This window comes from Panthera leo, chromosome B1 (genome assembly GCF_018350215.1).
Source record: "Panthera leo isolate Ple1 chromosome B1, P.leo_Ple1_pat1.1, whole genome shotgun sequence".
Classification (NCBI taxonomy): Eukaryota; Metazoa; Chordata; class Mammalia; order Carnivora; family Felidae; genus Panthera; species Panthera leo.
Window position 1 is genome coordinate 161,170,006 of NC_056682.1, and position 22,329 is coordinate 161,192,334.

Below are 22,329 nucleotides of genomic sequence, written 5' to 3' on the forward strand. Positions count from 1 at the left end.
TTCCAGTTAGAGAGAGAGAGAATAAGCTTGTAGGCATCACCGAAACCCTGCTGCATACAAAAATACAAGCAATATACCAAATCTTAAAAATGGTTATGTCACATTTAGTGGGATTATGGAAGAGTTTTCATTTTATTCTTCTAATTCTTTTTCCAAATTTAGTAATTATAAACTTTTAAATACACTTTTCATTATTTTTGGCACTATTTGGCTACATATATTAAGGTCTCCCAGGAGTTGTCATTACAGCATTGGCTGCCTCTTGGTTTTCCTATAGATTCAGAAGAAAAAGTGGAGTCCAACTCTCCTTTGCAGTAATGGAAAAGGATCTGTCATAGGTGAGAATAAAAACTCATCCAAGTCAAAGTTGGAGATGGAAACCACCATCTTGTTCTAATACCCAAATCATAAATTAAAACCTCCTGTCATTTTTAAAGCAAATTTAGGTTAATTTTGAGGGAACAAATGTTTCATCTAAATGCTATGTTACAGTTTCCAGTTCTTAAGGTCATCAATTCAAACACACCCAAAGCAAAACACTCAAATATTCCAGACAATAATTGCACTGAAGTGAGTTCTCTCATTATCACCACATAGGTATACTACTGAAGTTTTCCTGAGTTTTCTAGAGTTCTTTACAGGCTCAATATAGTTTTATGTCCTATAGTGGAATAGAGCTTCAAATTCATGAAGTATAAGAGTTATTAGAATCAAAGAACTCCATCAGCGTTGTTTTAACAGAAAGTACGATTTTTTTCAGGTACTTCTGCATTAATAAGTTGGTGACGCGTTTACGTTTCATCAAGTGCAAACTCTATGCCAGGCACCTCTATAAAATCTATTGCCTTTTCTCCTCTCTGCAGCCTTTGGAGTTGGAGGCTGTGCTTCTCAGAAGAGGAAATGCAGGCAGAGGTAAAGTAGGGTGCATTCAAAAGTCAGGTGGCACAGCTCCAATTCAAAACCAGGTGGGGACTATCCCAAAGCCACTGCACGTCATATGCACACTTGATCTTAGCTGAAAGGCCAAGAAGGGATCCACATCATATTCAAATCCGACCTCCAGCCCCAAAAGAAATGGCTTTTCTCTTTGTCTCCCTTTTTCTTGTCCCGTCCCAACCCATCCCGAAACAATACAAAACCAGATTCAGATTTCACAGCCACAAGCCCTTCCAGTTATACAGTTATATTCTTGGAAATTGATGAATGGATTTTAAAAATCTGATTACATACAATAATATGCTCAAAACATCCTTACTAATTGCTTTCTGGAGCTGAAGCTGATATATCAACATGTTCCCTAATCAACTTAGCAAATTAGCACTTATGGAGTTTAATATTTTAAAAGCATAGCTTTCTATTCAAATTAATAAATGGTTCACAATCACGTTTAGGGAAAAAGTAATAATACTCTTTCTGCACACTGACTCTATAATTGCAAGTAAAGGGTCTTTTCCACATTTAGTGTGTAATGCTTTCCATTACAACATGGGCAGAAACACCAAAATTATATGAGATTATTGTAGAATAAATCACAGACCTCTAACATTGCTTCATAAATTATTGAAGAAACATGGGGGAAAGAGGAGAAATGAAAACAAATATCACATCGTTTTATTATTGCTCATGAGGAAGTTTCACCACCATGCAAGTACTTAATCAAAGTCAAGCACTAAGAACATAACTGCACTAAAAAGACAAGAAAATACATTAAATTCGAACAATACTCAAAAGACCAAAGAAAAAAAAAGTGTAAACAAAGTAATTTAAAAATTATTATTATTTCCAGGAAATCAAGAACAGTACTTCACTGCATTCTGTTCTCATTAAGTAGATCTTGGAAAATAAAGATTTGGTGAGATTTCCAGAGGAGGGAAGAAAAGGTTAAACCTTTACATAGTATGTACTAGCTAGATGCACTTAGGACCATAGGTACCATGATCCAGTTTATGCTAGGTAGAACCAAGGACCTAACTAACCCCAGTGGGGTTCCTTCCTGAAGGTTTATGCTACGGCCTATAAGGCTACAAGACAGGGTGAAGTGAGGGGCATACTAGGAAGAAAAGGCGCAATTCAGCCCTTCCTGCAACAAATAAACCAGACCCCTGGGCGGTAAAAAAGATAAACCAAAGACTGAGGCGCCTCCCTAAAAGACGCAGAGAAATACTGTAGGCTCTCAGCACTTGCTCTCCTCCATAGAGAAAGTCTACACCCACTTCTAAACTCAAGTCATTCAGCAAGGACTAGAAGTTTTCTGTTTTTTTTTTTTTTAATTTTTTTTCAACGTTTTTTTATTTATTTTTGGGACAGAGAGAGACAGAGCATGAACGGGGGAGGGGCAGAGAGAGAAGGAGACACAGAATCGGAAAGAGGCTCCAGGCTCCGAGCCGTCAGCCCAGAGCCTGACGCGGGGCTCGAACTCACGGACCGCGAGATCGTGACCTGGCTGAAGTCGGACGCTTAACCGACTGTGCCACCCAGGCGCCCCAAGGACTAGAAGTTTTGAAAAAGCTCCAGGTCACACTTTGTGTGGTGGGGAGGGGAGGGCGGGTGGCAGAAAATGGCCCATTGAAACAGCTTCAGTTACATCTTTCCTCTTCCCCTCTATTAAACTGATAGGATTTGCTCTTGGGCTCTAGTTGGAAAAAGGCTACCGTGATCATTGTCATTCATTCATTCATTCCGTGATCATAAAATTTCTAAGAATCGCTTCAACATTCTATTAACATAAAAAGGAAACTCTCTAGCAATGTCTTCTTTCACTACTGCCAGTAATTTATACGTTCCCATAGAGATATTTACCTACGACTTCCAAGGTTGTTGTGACATTTGCCGATCCAAAAGTATTATTGGCATAACACATGAACACTCCAGAATCGTTAACTCTTGCTGAGCTGATCGTCAACCTTTCCTGACGTACAAAATTGAAGTCACCTTGGTGCCAGCTATTACTCTGTGGCTGTGCGTTAGTTTGCTGGTTACAGAAGGAGAGGAAAAAAAAAAAAATCAAAGATTACCATAAAATTTATATTCAGGATCTTTCCTAGCTAGATAAATTAAAAATAGCAGCAATTAACTTCTCCGTATTAACATTCATTATACACTACTTAAGTAAGAATAATAAAGCGTCATGACAAGTCTGTCATTGGAACACTTCATATTCCTGGATTATATTGAAAGATAGTCACTATTAGAAAAAACATGAAAATTCATTTTTTTAATAACCATGGCATACCTGATTCCAAATTCTCTGCATCACTAAATATTGTTTAACAGTGCCAAATTTTAGAAGTTACTACATAAGAAATACCACATTTTACAATGCTGATATTTTACTGATATTTTACAATGAGTCAGCATAGTTAGATCATATCAGCATTTCCTGTTACATGTATTTTTTTAAATTTTATACCCTAGCGATTGAAAGAAAACACATCTCTAATAATCACGTTCTATTAATATTTATACTATTTTCATGAATAAAAGTAGAATCCCAGTGTCTAAAGCTAGCTTGGAAATTCATCCTACAGTTCTTACCCAGCAGAATTTTGGCAACTATTAAAAAGGGTCCCAAAGTATGTAAAACATGTAAGACCAAACCCAAATTACTTAAGCATGAGCTGAAGAGAAAAAGTTACAAATTTACTCTTGTGATATCACCATTCACACATGGAGAGATTTCTGGTATGGAAAATATCATGGGAATAAAGTAAAATATAAACTATAGCTCCTCTCTGAAAAGATTAAAAGGAGTACCAAAGAGATTTCTTCATCTTCCAAATTTTCTGTAATATGAACACATTCCAATTGAAAAAATAACAACTGAAAAAAGAAAGTAAAGGAGCTGATATTGACATGGAGCGAGATCAAGGGTTTTTGCTGGCCAGGCCATGGTGAGCCTATTAGCATTAGACCATTCTGACGGCATTGTAAATCAGAACAATCCTTGTGGAAAGCAGCTTGGCAGTATGTTCATATCCCCTGATCAATTTCAGCAAATTTATCTCAAGGAAATAACTCAATTAAAAAAAAAAAAAAAAGCTCAAAAATATTTACTGCAGTGACATCTCAGAGATGACCTAAATGTCTACCAAGAATCAAAATCATGAATGTGAAAATAAGAAAAATGTTTATATTACTTAAAACACCTAAATCGAGTGTACCTTAGAACGGCAACCATGTGATAATACATATGCATGGGGGCAGAGAGAAAAGAAATATGAAAAGAAAAAAAAAAAGTGGGCTATATAGTGTTTATAAAGACCAGTCACACAGTCGGTTCAGCATCCAACTTCTGATTTCAACTCAGGTCATGATCCCTGGATCATGGGATTGAGCTCCACGTTGGGCTCCACAGGGAGTGTAGAGACTGCTTAAGATCCCTCTCTTCCTCCCTCCCTCTCTCCCTCTCTCCCCAACCCCACCCCCTCCACTGCCCACATGCTCTCTCTCGATTAAAATAAATAAATAAAGGGGCGCCTGGGTGGCTCAGTCGGTTAAGCGTCCGACTTCGGCTCCGGTCATGATCTCGCGGTCCGTGAGTTCGAGCCCCGCGTCGGGCTCTGGGCTGACGGCTCAGAGCCTGGAGCCTGCTTCCAATTCTACGTCTCCCTCTCTCTCTGCCCCTCCCCCGTTCATGCTCTGTCTCTCCCTGTCTCAAAAATAAATAAAGGTTAAAAAAAATAATAAATAAAAAAATAAAAAATAAATAAAATAAATAAATAGAAATAAATTTCAAACAAAAAAACCAGCCAACATAAACACTACTGGAGCTCTTGAGATGCTTGAGGTCCAAACTGAGTTGTGTTGTAAATATAAAATATGTCCCCGATTTGGAAGACTTAATATCAAAAAAGTAATGTAAAATAACCCATTGATACTTTTTGTTAATTACATGGTAATATTTTAGCTATACAAGGTTAAATAAAATATATTACAATCAATTTTACTTGTTTTACTCTCTTGTCATGTGCCTACTAGACAATTTTAAATTACATAGGAGGTTCACATTATATTTCCACTGCATAGCACTGCTACATGCAGTGGTAGAATTATATCTGTTTCTCTTTTTTTCCTCATGTTATTATATTTTTGGAAAAAAAAATTTTACATTAAAATGAGCATACATAAGAGCAGACTGCCAAAGCTGAATGTTTTGAAATAAAAAGAAGAGAAACCTGCTTTGTTAACTAACTGTGAGATCTTGAGCAAGTCAAGGATACGAGCAGTCATAGCTTTTGTTTCTTTTTTTTTTTTTTTAAGACAGAGAGAGACAGAGCATGAACGGGGGAGGGTCAGAGAGGGAGACACAGAATCCGAAGCAGGCTCCAGGCTCCGAGCTGTCAGCACAGAGCCCGACGCGGGGCTCGAACTCACGGCCGTGAGATCATGACCTGAGCAGAAGTGGGACGCTTAACCAACTGAGCCACCCAGGTGCCCCACCCAGCTTTTGTTTCTGAAAGGGAAGGAGAGAAGGTCTTTAAAGAAAGGTCTTGAACTGCCTTTCCAATTTGAAGCACTAGGCAGATTAGAAGATACTCCCTTCCCAGAGATTCTTCTAGTAATTGGCAGGAATCTGCCATTTTGCTGCAGAAGATCAATCAAGAAGTGTAATAGCAAGGTGAGGTGACATTGTTCTGTCCTCTCCCGGTCCATCATGTCATAGACTTCTCTTCAAAGGCAGAGTGACGATGGACAGGTAACATCACACATTCTAGATTTATGGTATCTCTTCCTTCTAGTTCTCCCAAGAGCCCAAAGGTCTTCTAACAGGGAGTTAAACCTGAACAATGAACATGTCAATGCGGGAAGGAAAAGCTTGGACCTCAGTAGTGATGCAGACCCAACACCCAAACCTGAAGACCATTTTTAGGACACTGTCAAATATCCTAATTAAAAGGAAAAAATACAAGGGTTTAAAAGCATTAGAAAAGCTAACAAGATTCACAAGGGTTGAATAAATGCCAAGACTCTCTTACGTTTTAAAACACACAACAGCAAAAACTCTAGGACAGTCATTTTATCCTAGATTTCATTGTGAGTTAGTTATTCCAAAGGGTCAGAGTCAAATACCATGGATTTTTAAAATAATTTGATAGTGCTAAGAGTGCTAAGTATTTCAAATTAAGCCAAAGGATATCAACAAAAGATTCATGGATGAACCTTGGCGGAGAGCCATGAGCCCCATCTGTAAGTCACATATTACATATTGTTTGCATGTGATTTGGTTTTCCTTAACCCTTGAGATACACACTGGGATTTCCCCAAAGAGCTCCCAATACCAAAGGCTTATCTTCCAATGCCGGTGGATTAATTGGGAATGGCATGTAGGACTCCAGGGAAAAAACGGTTCAGAACAAAACTGCCTGGGGCAATATAATTCCTCATAGGAAAAAAAAGCTAATTTTCAAGTTATACGGAGGCTCAAATATATACATGGTATAAATTGTTCTCTCATCTGAAATCAAGGATTATAGAAAGCCAATTTATATAGGATTGCGTTCTATAAGGTCAGTCAAAAATCCATACATAAACTACCGTTTTTATTAAATTTTATGATACGGAAACGAAAACTTGTTTCTCTAAGCCATTGGTTTGAAAGAACAAGTCTAGTACAATCCATTCTCCTAGTCAGTGGTGATAGGCTTCACCAGCAAGGGATCATCCATCACAAGTCTATGTGAATACCATCATACTACTTTGCATTAGACTAATCACCATGGTTACTTATCTAGCAAAGCATTCTTTAAACAGGCATGAAATCACCAATGTTGAATACAGAGCAAGGGGAGGGAGGACAGGAAGAGGAGGAGAAGGAAACTATATCATATCTTTCCTCCAATGTCATGCACATATGTATACGAAGAAAAACCACCGTAAAAGCTAGTTAACTAGATGGCCAACATTATGCAAATAAAAATTACTGAAACTTCAGTCGATGGGAGTTTGAAAACAAAATATTTGGGAATTTAGACATTTTAAAGACCTTGCTATTAAGGAGTATTTAGAGAGGAAAAAAACAAAAAACAAAAAACTTCCAAAACTGGCTAAAATTTACTTAAGATATGCCTAACACAGTACCTGACATATAGTAGACATTCAATACACATTTGTTAAACGAATGAGAACTTAAACATGTCCAAATGTTTCAGATTAAAGATAACCATTTTATTAATAGTGACTAAAACAAACAGAAAGCCATTAGCAACTTGATCTCAGGTAACCAGCCTCAGAGGGGAGAGTCAGATCAATACAAAAAAGAAACCCAGCTCTCAAATGGATAGGCCACTTTGTGGGAAAGCAAAGAGCTCTCTGGTTAGTATCTGAGGCCATTTACTCTTTTTCAACGTGAAAGGAAAAAAAAACCATTGACAACTTTTCCCAATATTTTAAATAATCTGCCCTGGGTAGCTTTGATAATAGTCTGAAAAAAATCAAGGTGCATACGCAATCATTAGTTTTCTTAAAATTTCCCCAGGAAAGTCAAAGAAACCGGGTACAGTAACAAAAGGAGTCTCGAGTCCTCTCTTTGATTTTCTCAACGTAAATTTACCAAATGACATGCATGTGTCACTAATAATGAAGATACACACCCACATATGGTGTCACGAAAGGGGGAAATCTGCATCTCGACTCACGCCCAGACAGTCCCACCTCAGACAGACATACCAGCTGAGCCTCCCCAGGACAATTAATAGACCCTTTTAAGGAAAAAAAAAAAAACAAACCCTTAAAATCTCCCACAAAGAGAAAACCATCGATTGGGGGAAAAAAAAAAGGGGGGGAACAAGCCACTTACCGGGCTGTTTTCCTTGATCCACATCGAGTCCACGGAACTAGACACATCTTTTATCAAGCACATCACGGAGAATTCTTCCCCTTCCCTAAGAAGATGGCTTGCTTTGGACACAGACACAACTGGGACAGCTCTGATGGCTAGAATAAAAAGAAACGGGACCCTCAAATAATCTGTTCTATTATATGCCATTTTCACTTGCCACTTTTCCTCAAATGCGCACAACTTACTCGGTGGTCTGTTAAATAAAATATCAGGTATGCTACTGACTGCTCTGTAGTACATGCACATCTGTAGGCATCAGCAATTAAATCTTGTATCCTTCAAGCAAATTCATTAATACCGGGTGAAAAAGATAGGACCGTCTGCTTTGAGATTATAACGCTCCTTGACAATGCTATTTTGAAACGGGCAGGCCTGGCATTAATCTTTACCTCACACAACCTTGATGGTTTCATGAGGATGTGACCCACACCTAGTTAAATTCTTTTAACCGAACAGGCATCTTTCCCGTAGGCCGTAAAAATAATACGTTGTCCGTCTCTGAAAACCCCCATTTTAAATAACCAAACTTAACGCCAAGGAGCACACTTTTTCAAAAGCCTTAAAAAAACCCCCCCGGTTGCTGAATGTCAACTGGTGTCGAATTTGATGATCTGAGATACAAAATCTAGACATCTTCCAGCTACCAAAATAATCTACATAATGCCAGGATAACAACAAAGTCTGTACTCAGTTGGTACTTGCCTCCTCAGATTGTGAAGAGTTTGGGAATGCATGAAAATTAAACAGCCGAGGAGAAAGTCAATCCTTCTGTCAATACTAAATCAAGGAGTGAATAATGTGTATGCTAATCTTTTCAAATAGTGTAACTGAAGCTTCCCAGTGAGTTTCTCTCGGAAGGAACACCTCGCGGTTACAAAACTTGGGGTGCCCCGATGTCGGTAGGTTTCACGGCGGTCCCCTCCTCCTACTGCCCCCTGTACGGTCTAAATGCCAGTCGCTGGTCAACGCGCCCCGCTGGAGGCAGTCGTGGGCGGTTGTGTGGGGTGGGGACTATGCAACAAAGAGTTCACAAGCAGCTGACAGTAGTCTGAAGCCGGGGGGGGGGGGGGGGGGGGGGGGGGGGGGGGGGAGTGAGGAAGAGCCAGCTGCCTGATGGCCGATCGAAAGATGGACCAGCGAGAAGAGAGAAGTCGTGTACCAATCAACATCAATAGCTGCTCCGCCTCCCAGAAGAAAGCGAGAAGGGCCTCCCCTTACCTGCCCTCACTTTCAGGGTGAATTTCTTCGACAGCACGGACTTGCCCTTCCGGTCCGCAGAGCAATGCAGGCACAGCCGATGGTACTCGCGCTTCACGTTCCTGATTGTGATGCCAGCCTTGGGATCGGTGACGAAAGTCAAGTCCTTGGGAAGAGGCTTCCCCTCGCACCCCCGGAGGGAGTAATTGGTCACCTCTGGGTCTGTCAGAGGACAGCGGACCAGCGTATCATGGTCTTCTTTCCCATACAAGGGAAGGTCAACGAGGAAAAGCTTTGTGGGATCTATAGCGTGTCAAAAATCAGTAGTTTGAATGGTTGAAAACATTTTTGAAAAAATCTCAAATGACTCCGACGTTTCTCTTTGCGAGCAAAAGTAGAATTTACCCAAACACTGCTAATTAAGTAACAGTTAACATTTGTCCCTTTCCATGTGTCAGACACCAAGCTTGGACCATTACGCTTTCTCTCATTTAACCCTCAAAACAGCCCTCAGTGAAGGGCACTATCTTCATCACCCTTTTATACATGAAGAAACTGAAGTCTCAAAAAAGTGACTCTCCTAGGGGTGCCTGGGAGGCTCAGTCGGTTAGGCGTCCGACTGGCTCAAGTCATGATCTTGTGGTCTGTGGGTGCAAGCCTCACGTCGGGCTCTGTGCTGACAGCTCGGAGCCTAGAGCCTGCTTTAGATTCTGTGTCTCCCTCTCTCTTTACTCCCCCACTCCCCTTGCACTCTGTCTGCCTGTCTGTCTCTCTCTCTCTCAAGTAGATAAACATTAAAAAAATAAAATTATTTTTTTTTAAAGGGACTCTCCTAAAGTGACATGGTCCAGAAACGGCTGGGCAGAACTCGAACTGCAGTGATACCACACTTGGGCTCTTAAAAATCTGGGGATATTTTATTACAAAACTTACTCTTTTTCCACAACAGAGGATACTCTAAGGAGCATGAGCCAAGACTAAGCCGGTCTGATAATACCTATCAGGATCAGAGAGGAGAGGTATTCTTCCTCTTAACTGTTCTGTGGGGACCCCCTTCCAGAGTCCCCAATCTCCAGAATCTTTTGGCTTCTGCATAGAATCTGCAAAAACTATTAGGAGGCCACCCCATACGAATGTCACGTGGGTCCCGCTCTATCCATACTCTCTTCAAAGACACATATTAATACAAACTTGTGGAAATCAACTGAAGCCTTATTCCCAAGGGGAGCTCATGAGTTTCAGGAATGCGGTGGCAAACACTTTATCATCCAAACCAGGACGCTTGTGAGTGAAGGGGAGTGCTATTAACAATTACGCCAGGACACCAGGTGTGGACTGGAAAAGCCTCAGGCAGACTGGGACCTCATATAAGCAAAGACAAACCTCATTCTGTATACACAATATGCTGCCACCTCTCCTGTGTAAAGAGAATACAGATACACGGTTGGGCCAACAGATTACGTTTAAAATGTTTCTTACTTGTCCTTTCTACCTGGAATTCAGGTGTTCCACAAAAATCAACTTGACATCATTGAAATATATACTGACCAATTTTGAAAGATAATTTCCCAGAACGAATTATGCACCTCCCAGCCTTACTAATTAGTTCTATGAATAAAGTACTTCATGATGGCTGAACTATAGTCTGAGGCCATAGCTGTTTTGTTTGGTTTATTTTTTCTACATCTACTCTTGCTCGGTGGCTTAGTCTAGCTCCTACAACGCCCCAATTTCTTTCATTGCTGTAACATGAATCACTTAAGTATCCAAACATCTTAAATCAGTAATAATTCAGCATAGGGCTAAGTTACTAGGGAAGACTTTCCCTTTAAAGAAAACCATGAAGTCTGCCAGACCGACCTGGCGAATTCAGTCGTCCCCATTTAGTCAGTGGTTTACCCATTGCGTTAATGCGCAGAATGATACTTCATTAGCACCTGAAAATTAAAGAGTACCTTCCTGAATGTCAAAGAACAGCACACAGGTTAGCTCAACAATTACGGAATCATACCCAGAGGCTAAGCTGCGCCTTATCAGTGTGTATTTTTCAGCTACCCACCTAGGAAAGAATAACAGATAAACTAAGGAGAGGCAGAGTGAATTTCATGGCAACCTTCTCTACAGTGAGCACTAGGTGAGTCAACTGTATTAACCCTTGATAGAGCTAGAATTTGCACAATGCGGTCTCCTCAAAGACAATTACATCAGGACGACAGAGCAGGTGATCTTATCTGAAGGTTGCAATGAAAACCTGAAGCTCTTGAGGTTGCCCAGATCTACGATCTAGGACAAATTTACTCATGATTCCTCCACAATAACCACGGGTGAGGCCTCCTACGCAGCCTCTTTCAATGGTAGCCCCAGTCTAGGTACAGACGCAGGACCAGAACTGGGACTCTCTTTGTCCTGCTAGAACCTGGGTATATCTCTTAAGCTTTACGTACTTGTTTTTACATCAACAAGAAGATTCTCCTGCCTACCCCCCTTCAGCAAACCTCCTCTGGAGAAGGAGGTGAAAAGCACAAATACAGATGAATCATGGAGGTTGTCATGGGAAATGTACAGAAATCCAACCATCATATTTTTCTTCTAAGAGGTCACAGTTTGTTTGTTTTATCTGTTCTTTGGGTTTTGGGTTTGTTTTTTTTTACATGAATCCACTGACAACTATTAAGAACCTAAGAGGGACAGGGGTTGATTAGCTGACTGGGTGATTTTTCCGGAATTTGCTCCCTAAAAGTGGATCAATTCTTTTGAAGTGTTGGCCTGTTTAGGCCTTTAGAGGCCTTTAGTTCCCTGAAGTGTTTTTACTAAGTGGGAGTATCTAGGATCCCAAGGCATTAAAATGCAGCTTTCCCAAAGGGCCCAATTTATTCTCAGGGTTTACTCAGAGCTTCCAGAACAAATGGGCTCACCATATTGTAACCTCATTAGGAAGAGCATCACAGCCTTGCAGACCTTCAGCTGGAGTCATAACCACAGCCACCATGTGTCAAAAGATGGGGTGGGGGGGGGGGGTGGGGGAAAACTAACTAAGAATAATTTGTTTTAGGTTTTCTAGACCCAGCCAGTAACATTTTATCTATGGCTGGCCATGTATATGTCATCCATAATTAAGAACAAGATCTTAAGTTCTCCAAAGCATTGCGTGAAAGAAAGCCACACGTTTACCTCTAACAAACACGTAAATGGAACTGCTTAAGCCGCCTCCGTTGGTGCACGTGTAATTGCCTGTGTTGGTGGCCTCTGCTTTCTCCGTGATCCATTCATTGTGTGTGATCTCACTCGACTGGCCCAGGGTCTCAAAAGTCCATTTGACAAATCCTGGATCGGTGCACAACAGCCTAATCTCGTCGCCAACACTGACTATTAACTCTGATGTTGCTGGATGGATGGATGGTAGAGACCGTTCCCCTGGACTCACAGATGGTTGAGAAGAGCCTGCCAAGAAAAGTCAGAATCGTGTTGAGTATGATCTTTTTCCTTGGCGAAATAAAGCATTTCTTCCAATATTGATTTCCATCTTCTGTGTGCTCTACAATAAAAATAGGACAGAGCTGCCCGGCTATTTATAGTTAGAAAGAGTTCTGTTTAAAGTTTAAGTTCATCTACTGAATTATTTTCTGCAACTCTCAACTAATCCTGAGGGTCGCACTTGGTATGCAACCAACTCACTGGATGCCATGGCCTTCTCTGGGCTAAACACCCCAGCTGGGTCAAGTTTCCACTCTGAATAGGGGCCATCGCCGTGGTACTGACTTACTGACACCCAGCCTAGAAACAACAAAAACAAAACCTCGCACTATAAAAACACACACACAAAAACTCCTGACCTGTTACTCTTGTGGCAAAACGTACATGATCATGACACAGCTTGGCTGTGAACTGTTATTTGTATGCAGTGCTCCTTACATGGTGATGTTCATCAAAAGGAGAACTATTTATGAGTTCCAAGCCATAGGGCAGAAAATGAAAATCCCATTTGAAAGATCAGACCATGAGAGGTTTCACGACATTTGTCGGGTTGCAGCCTAATCAAACTAATGCCTAGACAGGCGTCCTAGTTTAAAGATGCAAACTTTAGACTCTGAATATGAAACTTGAACCTTAGAAAATTCGCAGCAGTCAACTCATTCATCCATCTGTCGCATAAATGCATGAATTACGATCTGCAAAAGCTTTGGGCATAAATGCATTAATTGTGATCTGCAGAAGTCCACGTGAAGTGCAACACGTGGTTCTTACACACACTCCAGAGTTTACAGAACACACTGCTTCCATGTCAGAATAAGTGAAACATAGCTCCGAGTTTTAGCTTTAAGCTGAAGAAGTAGGAGGTGGGCTAGGCCAGAAAAGGCCAAAGACGAGACACGTGCCATGGACATATACCACAGAGACCACGCGCAGAGGCACCATACGGTTTTCAGTAGAAAGGTGACATGCATAGTAAGATACTAGAGATCAATTGGAGTCAAGGAAATCAGTGAAAAGCTATGGTTCTCAGGTAGGCAGAAGCGATAAGACTTACAGTAAGGATTTGAGACTAAGGATGCCACGTACCGCCAGAGGAAAAACACATCAATGGTTATAGTGCCAGGAAAGCTGCAAAGATGGACTCACCTACAGCCTGGGTGAGGGAGATGGAAGAAAGAGTCCCTGGACGAGGTGGGCTAGAGCATCAAGGGAACAGAACTCCCTGGGGTGCTTCCAATCACTTCTGCAAGGTCATGGGTGAAATGGGATGCCTATCCCACACCAGGAAACTCTCTACACATTTGGCATGATCGGGGGTGGGGAGATGGGGACAGAATCATAAAGGGATGGGGATAGGAGGGGCGAGAGCCCTGCAATAACATGTGGGGTTAAAAGACAGGATCAGACAGTCAAGGGTAAGAGATTGTGGAAAAAAGAGGAACACACAGTACGAATCTTGGAGAGCCCTCCCAGCTAAGATTTAAAACTCAAACAAACAACAAAAACAACAAAAAGGCACAACCAGAAAGGAAGGGGAGTTGCTAAAGAGGGGAGGGAAGGCAACACATCAGACAGTTTCAAAGAAAAGGTGGTGGGTCCTAAGGCAGGTGCTGAGCAAGGTCAAGGGCATGAACAAAAGTCCCTGCCTTTGGTGGGAAAGAGATCACAGGAAATCTGAGAGTACAATTTCGGGTGAGTGGGAGTGTCTGTGTGCTCCAAGGTGAAAGTCTAAGTGTAGACCTCTTGCTGAGGAGCTATAGCAAGAGAAGGCAGAGAAATAGATCTGTAGTCAAACGAGGCTAAAAGTTACAGAAGGGATCCCTTAACATGTGAGCATAGAAGGAAGAGAGTCTGTGGAGAGGCACGGACCAAAGATGCTCCGAAGAAGCACTCAAACTGTCTGCTGCAGGTGCGCATAGATGACCAGTCTCGATTCCAATTTGTCATCCAGACAAACGATCTCATCCGGGCACCTTTCAACCATGGCTTCAATTGCAGCTCCACGGGATCATGCCAAGTACACCCCAGATTAAAGACCCTCAGCAACTTGGATTCGCAGACGGTAATAACAAGGTCAATTATAATCATCAAATGTTATTAAGCACCAACAACATAAGAAGTGCTATAGGCCAAGACCACCTATACCTGCTGGGCTCAGCATCTAGATGGAGGAGACGGGATATAAAAACAAAGTGCTTGGGATTATTTTTAAAGTTATACAGCACACTAAATAATGAAAATGGGCACGACAATAAATGAAGACACTATCACTTCAATTATTTATCCCCTGGCGAAAAGGGAGTATTTCCAAGTAAATAGCAGTGACGTGGACAGTAAATTTAATCCAAAAATTCTTAAAGAATTTGTATTGCCCTATATTTCGATCAATTCAGTTTTCTCGGGAGTGGATCTTAAGGGTATATGTAGATATTACAATCCAGTTGAATAAATATTGCTGACTTCCAGAGACCTACCATGCCAATGTATGCTAAGCCTCACTGTGTGACCTAAGGCAGGCCACTCAACTTCTCTGTGCCCAAGTTTCCACATCTGGAAAACGATAAAAAAAAAAAAATACCCTCATCTCAGAATTCTTATGGGAATCAAATGAGGCAAATACATGTAAGGAGCTTAACACAGGACTGGGCACCTTTAATAAACATTGGCTATTACAGCAAAGCCGTAAAGTATACTTGGTAAGACCTTGGACTGAAAACAGTCTAAATGTCCATCCTGGCTCTGCCATTAGTCAGTGTGTGATCCTTAGGCCGGTTCCTCATCAACTGGGTCTCAGTTTGCTCATTTGCAAAGGAGGGACAGTAACAGAACCTATTTCATAAGGCCGTTATATAAAGCCCTCAGAACCATCTGGGGGCACCTAGACAATACGACTAAATATTGGACACGATTATTCTAAAAACAGAACCTCTTATCACTCCTCCAATCGGTCCTGACTTATTCACTTTCTATGAATGTAAACGGTTCCGTCATTTCCCAAACAGGTTCCTGCCTGACTTCTGCCTCCTTGGCAGCAAATCCTAGCAATCTTTCTGCCACTCCTCCTTGTCTGTCTTTCCATGCCTGCTGTCCCGCGCCCAGACTGGCCACTTATTATCTCACAGAGAGACGGCCTCCTCTCCTAAAAGATCTCCATGGCTCCGGCCACCCCACTCACAGCTCCTCAAACCTCATAACCCTGAGATCTATCACCCTAAAGCACCACCTCTCAACAACCCCACTCCCAGCCTCAAAAACCCTAACAGAGGCTGCAGCAGCTAACTCTGACATCATGTATGGTTTGCCAAGCACTTTTCATGGGACTAATTTATAGCTGCTTCCTCTGGACCTTTACCTGCCTCTCCAATAAGACAGATCCTTAGGCTGGCTGGCTAAGGAGCCCGTAAACCGCTCTATTCCTTGCTCGGCTCATCTTTCCGCCCATGTCCCCAGAACACACCAACTCCACAATTCACCTTCATGCCACGTGGAAAGCCCTGTTTTCATGGGTGTTAGTCCCTCACCATGATCACCTGTCCTCACTAAATCCGTCCAACATGTCCAGCCCCATCACCCATTTGGTTTGTACTGATGCTTACACGTGGTCCACGTCTACGTCTTACCTCCTCCTAATCCTAAATTGTGTTTTTCCCCTGGCACAGTCATGAAAACATTCCCTTCGATCCCTGAACATGTGAAAGATCGGAGGAAGGACAGGTTCCTAAACACCCAGCCCCTGTAACAGGTGTCAACAGCCCACCGATCTATCCCCAAAAGAGGACAGGTGTCATTTCTGCGGCTCCCCATAAGGGAGTGGCTCCACTCATCCATTAAACTGCTACAGATACCTCCAAGAAAGAAGCCTCCAGGGGCGCCTGGGTGGCGCAGTCGGTTAAGCCTCCGACTTCAGCCAGGTCACGATCTCGCGGTCCGTGAGTTCGAGCCCCGCGTCGGGCTCTGGGCTGATGGCTCAGAGCCTGGAGCCTGTTTCCGATTCTGTGTCTCCCTCTCTCTCTGCCCCTCCCCCTTTCATGCTCTGTCTCTCTCTGTCCCAAAAATAAATAAAAAACATTGAAAAAAAATTTAAAAAAAAAAAAAAAAAAGAAAGAAAGAAGCCTCCAAATTTGAGATCACGGGTGTAGGCTTTCCTTCTAGAGATTTAAAAAACAAATTTTAAAACAATTGCCACCAGAAGCATTAAGGATTTTATTTTCAAAATACATTATTTGTAAGTTCAACCCTCTAACTCACCCTGTAAAAGGAAAATAGAGCTTATATTACAGTGGGACTCTGTGTATTACTTATTCTCTTTTTTCCAAACTATCTTGAATGTTATTGTAATGTTCTCACAATAGAAAAAAAAAACAGAGATACATGTTAAAGGTATGCAAGGGGCACCTGACAAGTTGGAAGAACACGCGTCTGTTGATCCCAGGGCTATGAGTTCGAGCCCCATGTTGGGTGTAGAGATTACTAAAAAAATAATAAACTTCAAAAAAAAGTGTATACACACACATCTACCTGCCTTTATTATATTTTAAATTCAAGACCAATAAGGTATTCCAACTGAGCTTTGAAATTGTTCTGAAATCACACATTATTGAAAGTGTTTGGCACATAGCAAATTCTCAACAAATGTTTGTTGAATTGGGTTTTATCTACATCAGGACTCTTTGCATTAGAAAATGTGCTTCCTTAATTGTGTTTGGCTAAGGCTAGTTTATGAGTTGTTTTCTATTCCCTGAACACATGTTAATTAATGAGCCAAAAAAAAGAAATGCCAAATCCTACCATTGTGGGGACCAACTACTAAAGGGACTGATGGCTCTGGGCCATCATAGTCAATAATGTTGCAAGACTTTAACAATATCAAGATAAATGCCAAAAAAAAAAAAAAAAAAAGATAAATGGCAACATACCTTCAATAACCTCTTTCACTAGTGTAAAATTCAACCATACCCAAAAGAATTGAAAGCAGGGATACAAACAGATACTTGCAAACACATGTTCACAGCAGCATTACTTACGACAGCCAAGACGTAGAAACAACCCAAGTGTCCATCAACAGATAGACAAAATATAGTATGTGCATACAAGGGACTATTATTCAGCCATGAAAAGGAAATTCTGACACCTGTTACCACATCGATGAACTTCACAAACATCATGCTATGTGAGACAAGCCAGAAACAAAAGGATAAATGTTGTATGATTCCATTACATGACGTACCTACAGTAGGCAAATTCAGAGACAGAAAGGAGAATAGAGACTACCAAGGGCTGGGGGATGGGGAACGGAGCGTTAATGGGTTTAATGGGTACAGAATTTCCATTTGGAATGATAAAAAAAGAAAAAAAAAGTTCTGGAAATGGATAGTGGTGATGGTTGCACAACATTGTGAATGTGAACGGCACTGAATTGGACGCTTAAAAAAAAATGGTACATTTTATATCATGTGTATTTTACCACAATAAGAAAAATGTCTAAAATTAAAAAAAAAAAAAAACAAAAAAACCCCACAATTTTTTAAAGGCCCTGGCTGGTGAAGCCTCAAACCTTCTCAGCTACCCTGGATCTTTCTTAGCTGACCACTGGTATCAGCCTCTGTGAGCCCCCCGACTTTGTTTTAAATCATATTATTAAAAAAAATAATTAATTGTCGTCATTTTTACTTGTTCCACACAGTTGTGCCTGAGGGTCCGAATAGCATCTTGACTACGATCTCTCTATGACCTTACACAAAGCAGGCATTCATAAAAGGTCTTTTAACCTTCTGGGTTGAATAGGCTGTATGTTTTAAATGATGCGGACTCCTGGGGCGCCTGGGTGGTGCAGTCGGTTAAGCATCCGACTCCTGATCTCGGCTCAGGTCATGATCTCATAGCTTGTGAGTTCGAGCCCCGCGTCGGGCTCTGTGCTGGCAGCTCAGTCTGGAGCCTGCTTTGGATTCTGTGTCTTCCTCTCTCTGCTCCTCCCTTACTCACACTCTGTCTCTTTCTCAAAAATAAACATTAAAAAAAATAAAAAATAAAAAAAACGTGTGGACTCCTACCCAGGAGACTCTGAGCACTCAAGACCATTAGGTTCTTTTCTGCACCTCTGTTCTCCTACTCACACTATCAGAGTCACTTGGTCTACTTCTCAAACCTGTTTACGGAAGTTAGACTTGTGGTGTATTATATATATAAATTAAGTGCATGTTATGAAAATTGAAATGTATGTGGAGGCGGGTGCAGGGGGGAAGGGCTGTTGATTCTCTGATAACTAAGAAACACTCTAAAGGCGGCTCAACTAAAGGGAGTGTCAAATTCAATGTGGCTAAAATAGGAGACGATTGGAGGAGGGCCTCCAAGTCACAAACAGGGTTGGGGGGGGGGGGATCTGCATCCTAACAGTTTCACGAGCATTACATTTAAGGAAACTGAAGTTAGAAACCGCAGACCTTGCTTGCATCTTGGGTGTGGTGTATGCGGAGAACTCCCGCCAGTCATCCCGAACTCAAAGTCAACCAAAACTCAAAGACAAGGTTCTGCTTCTCCACCAAAAAGAATGTGGTCGCCCATCCGCCCATCTTTCTTTCTTAAGTGAAAAGAAAATATTCAAGGTATACCTGAATTAAAAGACTAATTGAGGGTGCCTGGGTGGCTCAGGTCATAATCTCACAGTTTGTGAGTTCGAATCCCACATCGGTGAGCTTGAGCCCCGCTTTGGGTACAACACGAGCCCCACTTTGGGTAAAACATGAGCCCCGGGTGAGCTTCTCTTCTCTTCTCTCTCTGCCCCTCGCTCACTTGCACCCCCCTCTCTCAAAAAAATAATAATAAACTAAAACAAAATACTAATTGAGAGTCCAGGTTGCACTTCTACTAGAGAAGGTTCTCAATGATCAGTGTAAGTGAGAGCCACTTGCTTGAGCACAAGGTTCTCCCCAGGCCCGCCAGCAGTGGCTGGACCCCTCCCACCATTGCTACAAACCTATTCTCAAAGATCCTCCTGAGGGCTTTGCACCCTTCACAGATGTCTAAGCTGCAAAGCCTGGATTTACAGCTGGGGTTAAAAGTAAGGAAGTCATTTCAAAACCTTTTCTTTGGACACAAATATAAGGAACCAGGTAAAATAACGGCAGGGAGGAAAACCCACGTAGAGAGGCCTATTCTAGTTTTGAGGAAGTAGGGCAGGAGGAGTCACTACTAAGGCAAAGCTCAAAGCCCCACTGTAGTCTAACTACTCATTAGTTCAAGTACTATTTAACCACAGTTTGTAATAAAAAAAAAAGGGGGGGGGGCTAATGATTTGTATATCCTACTCTTTCTGACATACTTTTATATCCCCACAGGAATAAACTGGATGAAAACCAAGTTGAAAGGATCCTAGTAATTGCCCGCAACACCCATGAGGCTTTAAAAACAAGTAGATGATACTGGAAATAGAATAAAGCAGGAGGGAGGGGGAGCATGAGCTCAGTGAAAACCAAACCTTATAAAAATGCTCTGGCCCAGTGGCAGGGAGACTGTAAATCCATCCTGGATCACCCAGAGTGAAGGAAGCCATGCCACGGGGGATCCCAGCAAGGCCCCCACTTTACTGTTGGGTTCAAGCTACCATATGTACCCAAGTCTTTTGCTTCAACACTGCATAACTATTACAATGGTAGCGAAGTAGATGCTGATGGAGACCTCAGGGACAAACCCAACACAAATGAAATAAAAATACTGAAAGGTGGTAAACATGTCCCAGGACTCCAAGGGAGCAGCTACTGTTCTCCCCAAAAGCACCATGAAAAAAGTTCCAGAGGAAGGGGCCGTGAGGGCTGAGCCAGTAAGACCTTGTCCATTGGCACGTGTCGCTGTTTATATGTGTGTTCAAGGAAAGGCAAGGCAAAGTTCTCAGAGTATGAAGGTGTGTGTGGTAGTCAGGAAAAGCTCATCCTACAAGGACCTCACCCCTACCTTACTCCCACATAAGCTCTCAGAACCCAAAGCAAAGTCTGTATCTCTCTCTGTGCTCAAAGCCTCACAGAGCACCAGGAATACAGAGGGTGACAAAAAATGCACGGTGAAGGGATCACTACATGTATTAAATGTGGAGGTGCCGGACAGGGAAGGTAATTGGGGACATCATCCTACACAGCAGCGTGTCTCTGATCTAGAGTGCTTTTTAACCAGTCTTCCTGCAGGTCAATTTCTTTCAGTGACGGATAATTTTATACATTCTTTTATATGACAGATCATGAAATAGAAAGTAAAATAAATTCACTTTTCAGGTGGAAAATCACGAGCCTTCAAAGAAACCAAACCACCTTACAACGACATACTCCCAAACATACCATCCAAATCCCTACTGCCCCCAACCTTCAACGGCACCTCCATGGACAAGTTGGAGAACGGTCCTAATGGATCACATGATGCCAGATTCACAACTCTGCTATTTCCAAAGCACTTTCTGGGTAAGAGAGAGTTCAGCTGTATCTTTCACCTTGTAATTCCGAGATTAAAGCACTTACCGGGATAGAGCTCATTATTAAAATCTACTCAGGTTAGACACAAGATAAATAACAAGTAATTGACACAATCTCACTGTCTTAGGTCTTCCACGGCGATATTCCTGTGGCCGCGGCCTCAAAACCAATCCCTTGGCACAGTGCACATTTGTACTTAGTTCTTAAAAATGACAGAAATTCTCTATCTGCACGCCCAGCCTTGGTACTACATCAGGCACAGGATTTGCAGTGATTATACAAAATTTGTTTCCGTATTTGAGACAGTTTACGGTTTCCAGCCATAGCAATACACCATTGTAAAACGATCAGCCGTTTGAAAGTCGGTTTAAAATCGTAAAAAGCAGACTTCACTGCAACATAGTTTTTGAAAACAGCAGCTCCTTAAGTATATTGCAACGTTGGTCTAAAGATTATGAACTAATTGACAGAAGGGAACTAATGGGCAGAAAAACAAAAGCCGGAGCCTTAGTCATCAGTGGCAGCGAGGGACGGGAACAAAGCAGGCACTTCTGAAAGGGTCTTCATTGATGAAATGGTACTAGAGCTCCTACTATTTGTCCTGGGTGGGGCTGGGGCCCAGGAGAATACAGAGCCTTAGAATGAAGCCAGCAGAGCAAGAAGGGAAATGGGGCGGGGCAAGAAGAGGATTCCCAAAGCTCAGAATAAAGAATGTGACCTGGCTGTGTGACCTGGCCAAGCCCCCGGGTAGAGGAGGGGAAAGGTCTATTAGGAGCCGGGAACACAAGAGCAAATACGGCAGACCTAGGAAGGTGTGTGCAACATCAGGGTGTGACGCCATAGGTCCTGAGGGGCAGGATCATCACAGGCCCCCTTCGTCACAGGAAGGGGGTGAGCCCAGCCTGACGGGGAGCGACTGATGTGTGCTGGTCAGACCTCAGAGGGAGCAGTGAAGGATAGTATTGATGGATGAGTAAAGGTCCTGGGGTGGGCTGCATCTGAGCAGCGAAAAAGCGAGAGGAAGAAGACAGGACACCTGTGTTTGGCTTAGGTGATGGGGAGATGCGGTGCTGACAGCCTGGAGAAGGAAGAAGATTTAGAAGTATTTGGACCAGTGGGTGGCACTGGAATGTCCGGGAACTTTGCTGGGGGGGGGGGGGGGGGGGGGGGCGCTGTGTCAGGACCACAAACACACTCACCAGCACACAGCAAGTGACTGGGGGAGGGGGGCTAACCAGCCGGGTCCCTAGAATCATCCAGGGAGGAAGAATACAGAGGGGCCAAAAAGGAGATGACAGACACAAGGTGGCTAGAGTAGGGTAGAGACGGCATGGCTAGGTGGGTAAAGGAGAACCAAGAAATTGC

At 42.3% G+C, this 22,329-nt stretch overlaps 1 protein-coding gene across 1 annotated transcript in view; it reads right to left on the minus strand.

Annotated features, from left to right (window-relative positions):
* KIT (KIT proto-oncogene, receptor tyrosine kinase) overlaps nt 1-22,329 on the minus strand; it is an 86,579-nt gene that overhangs the window by 37,290 nt on the left and 26,960 nt on the right. Inside the window, exons 2-5 of the mRNA XM_042936364.1 lie at nt 12,206-12,475; nt 9,056-9,337; nt 7,796-7,932; nt 2,800-2,971 (exon numbers count right to left, since the gene is read on the minus strand). Coding sequence (XP_042792298.1) covers nt 2,800-2,971; nt 7,796-7,932; nt 9,056-9,337; nt 12,206-12,475 — 861 coding nt within the window. The remainder of the gene's footprint in view (nt 1-2,799; nt 2,972-7,795; nt 7,933-9,055; nt 9,338-12,205; nt 12,476-22,329) is intronic.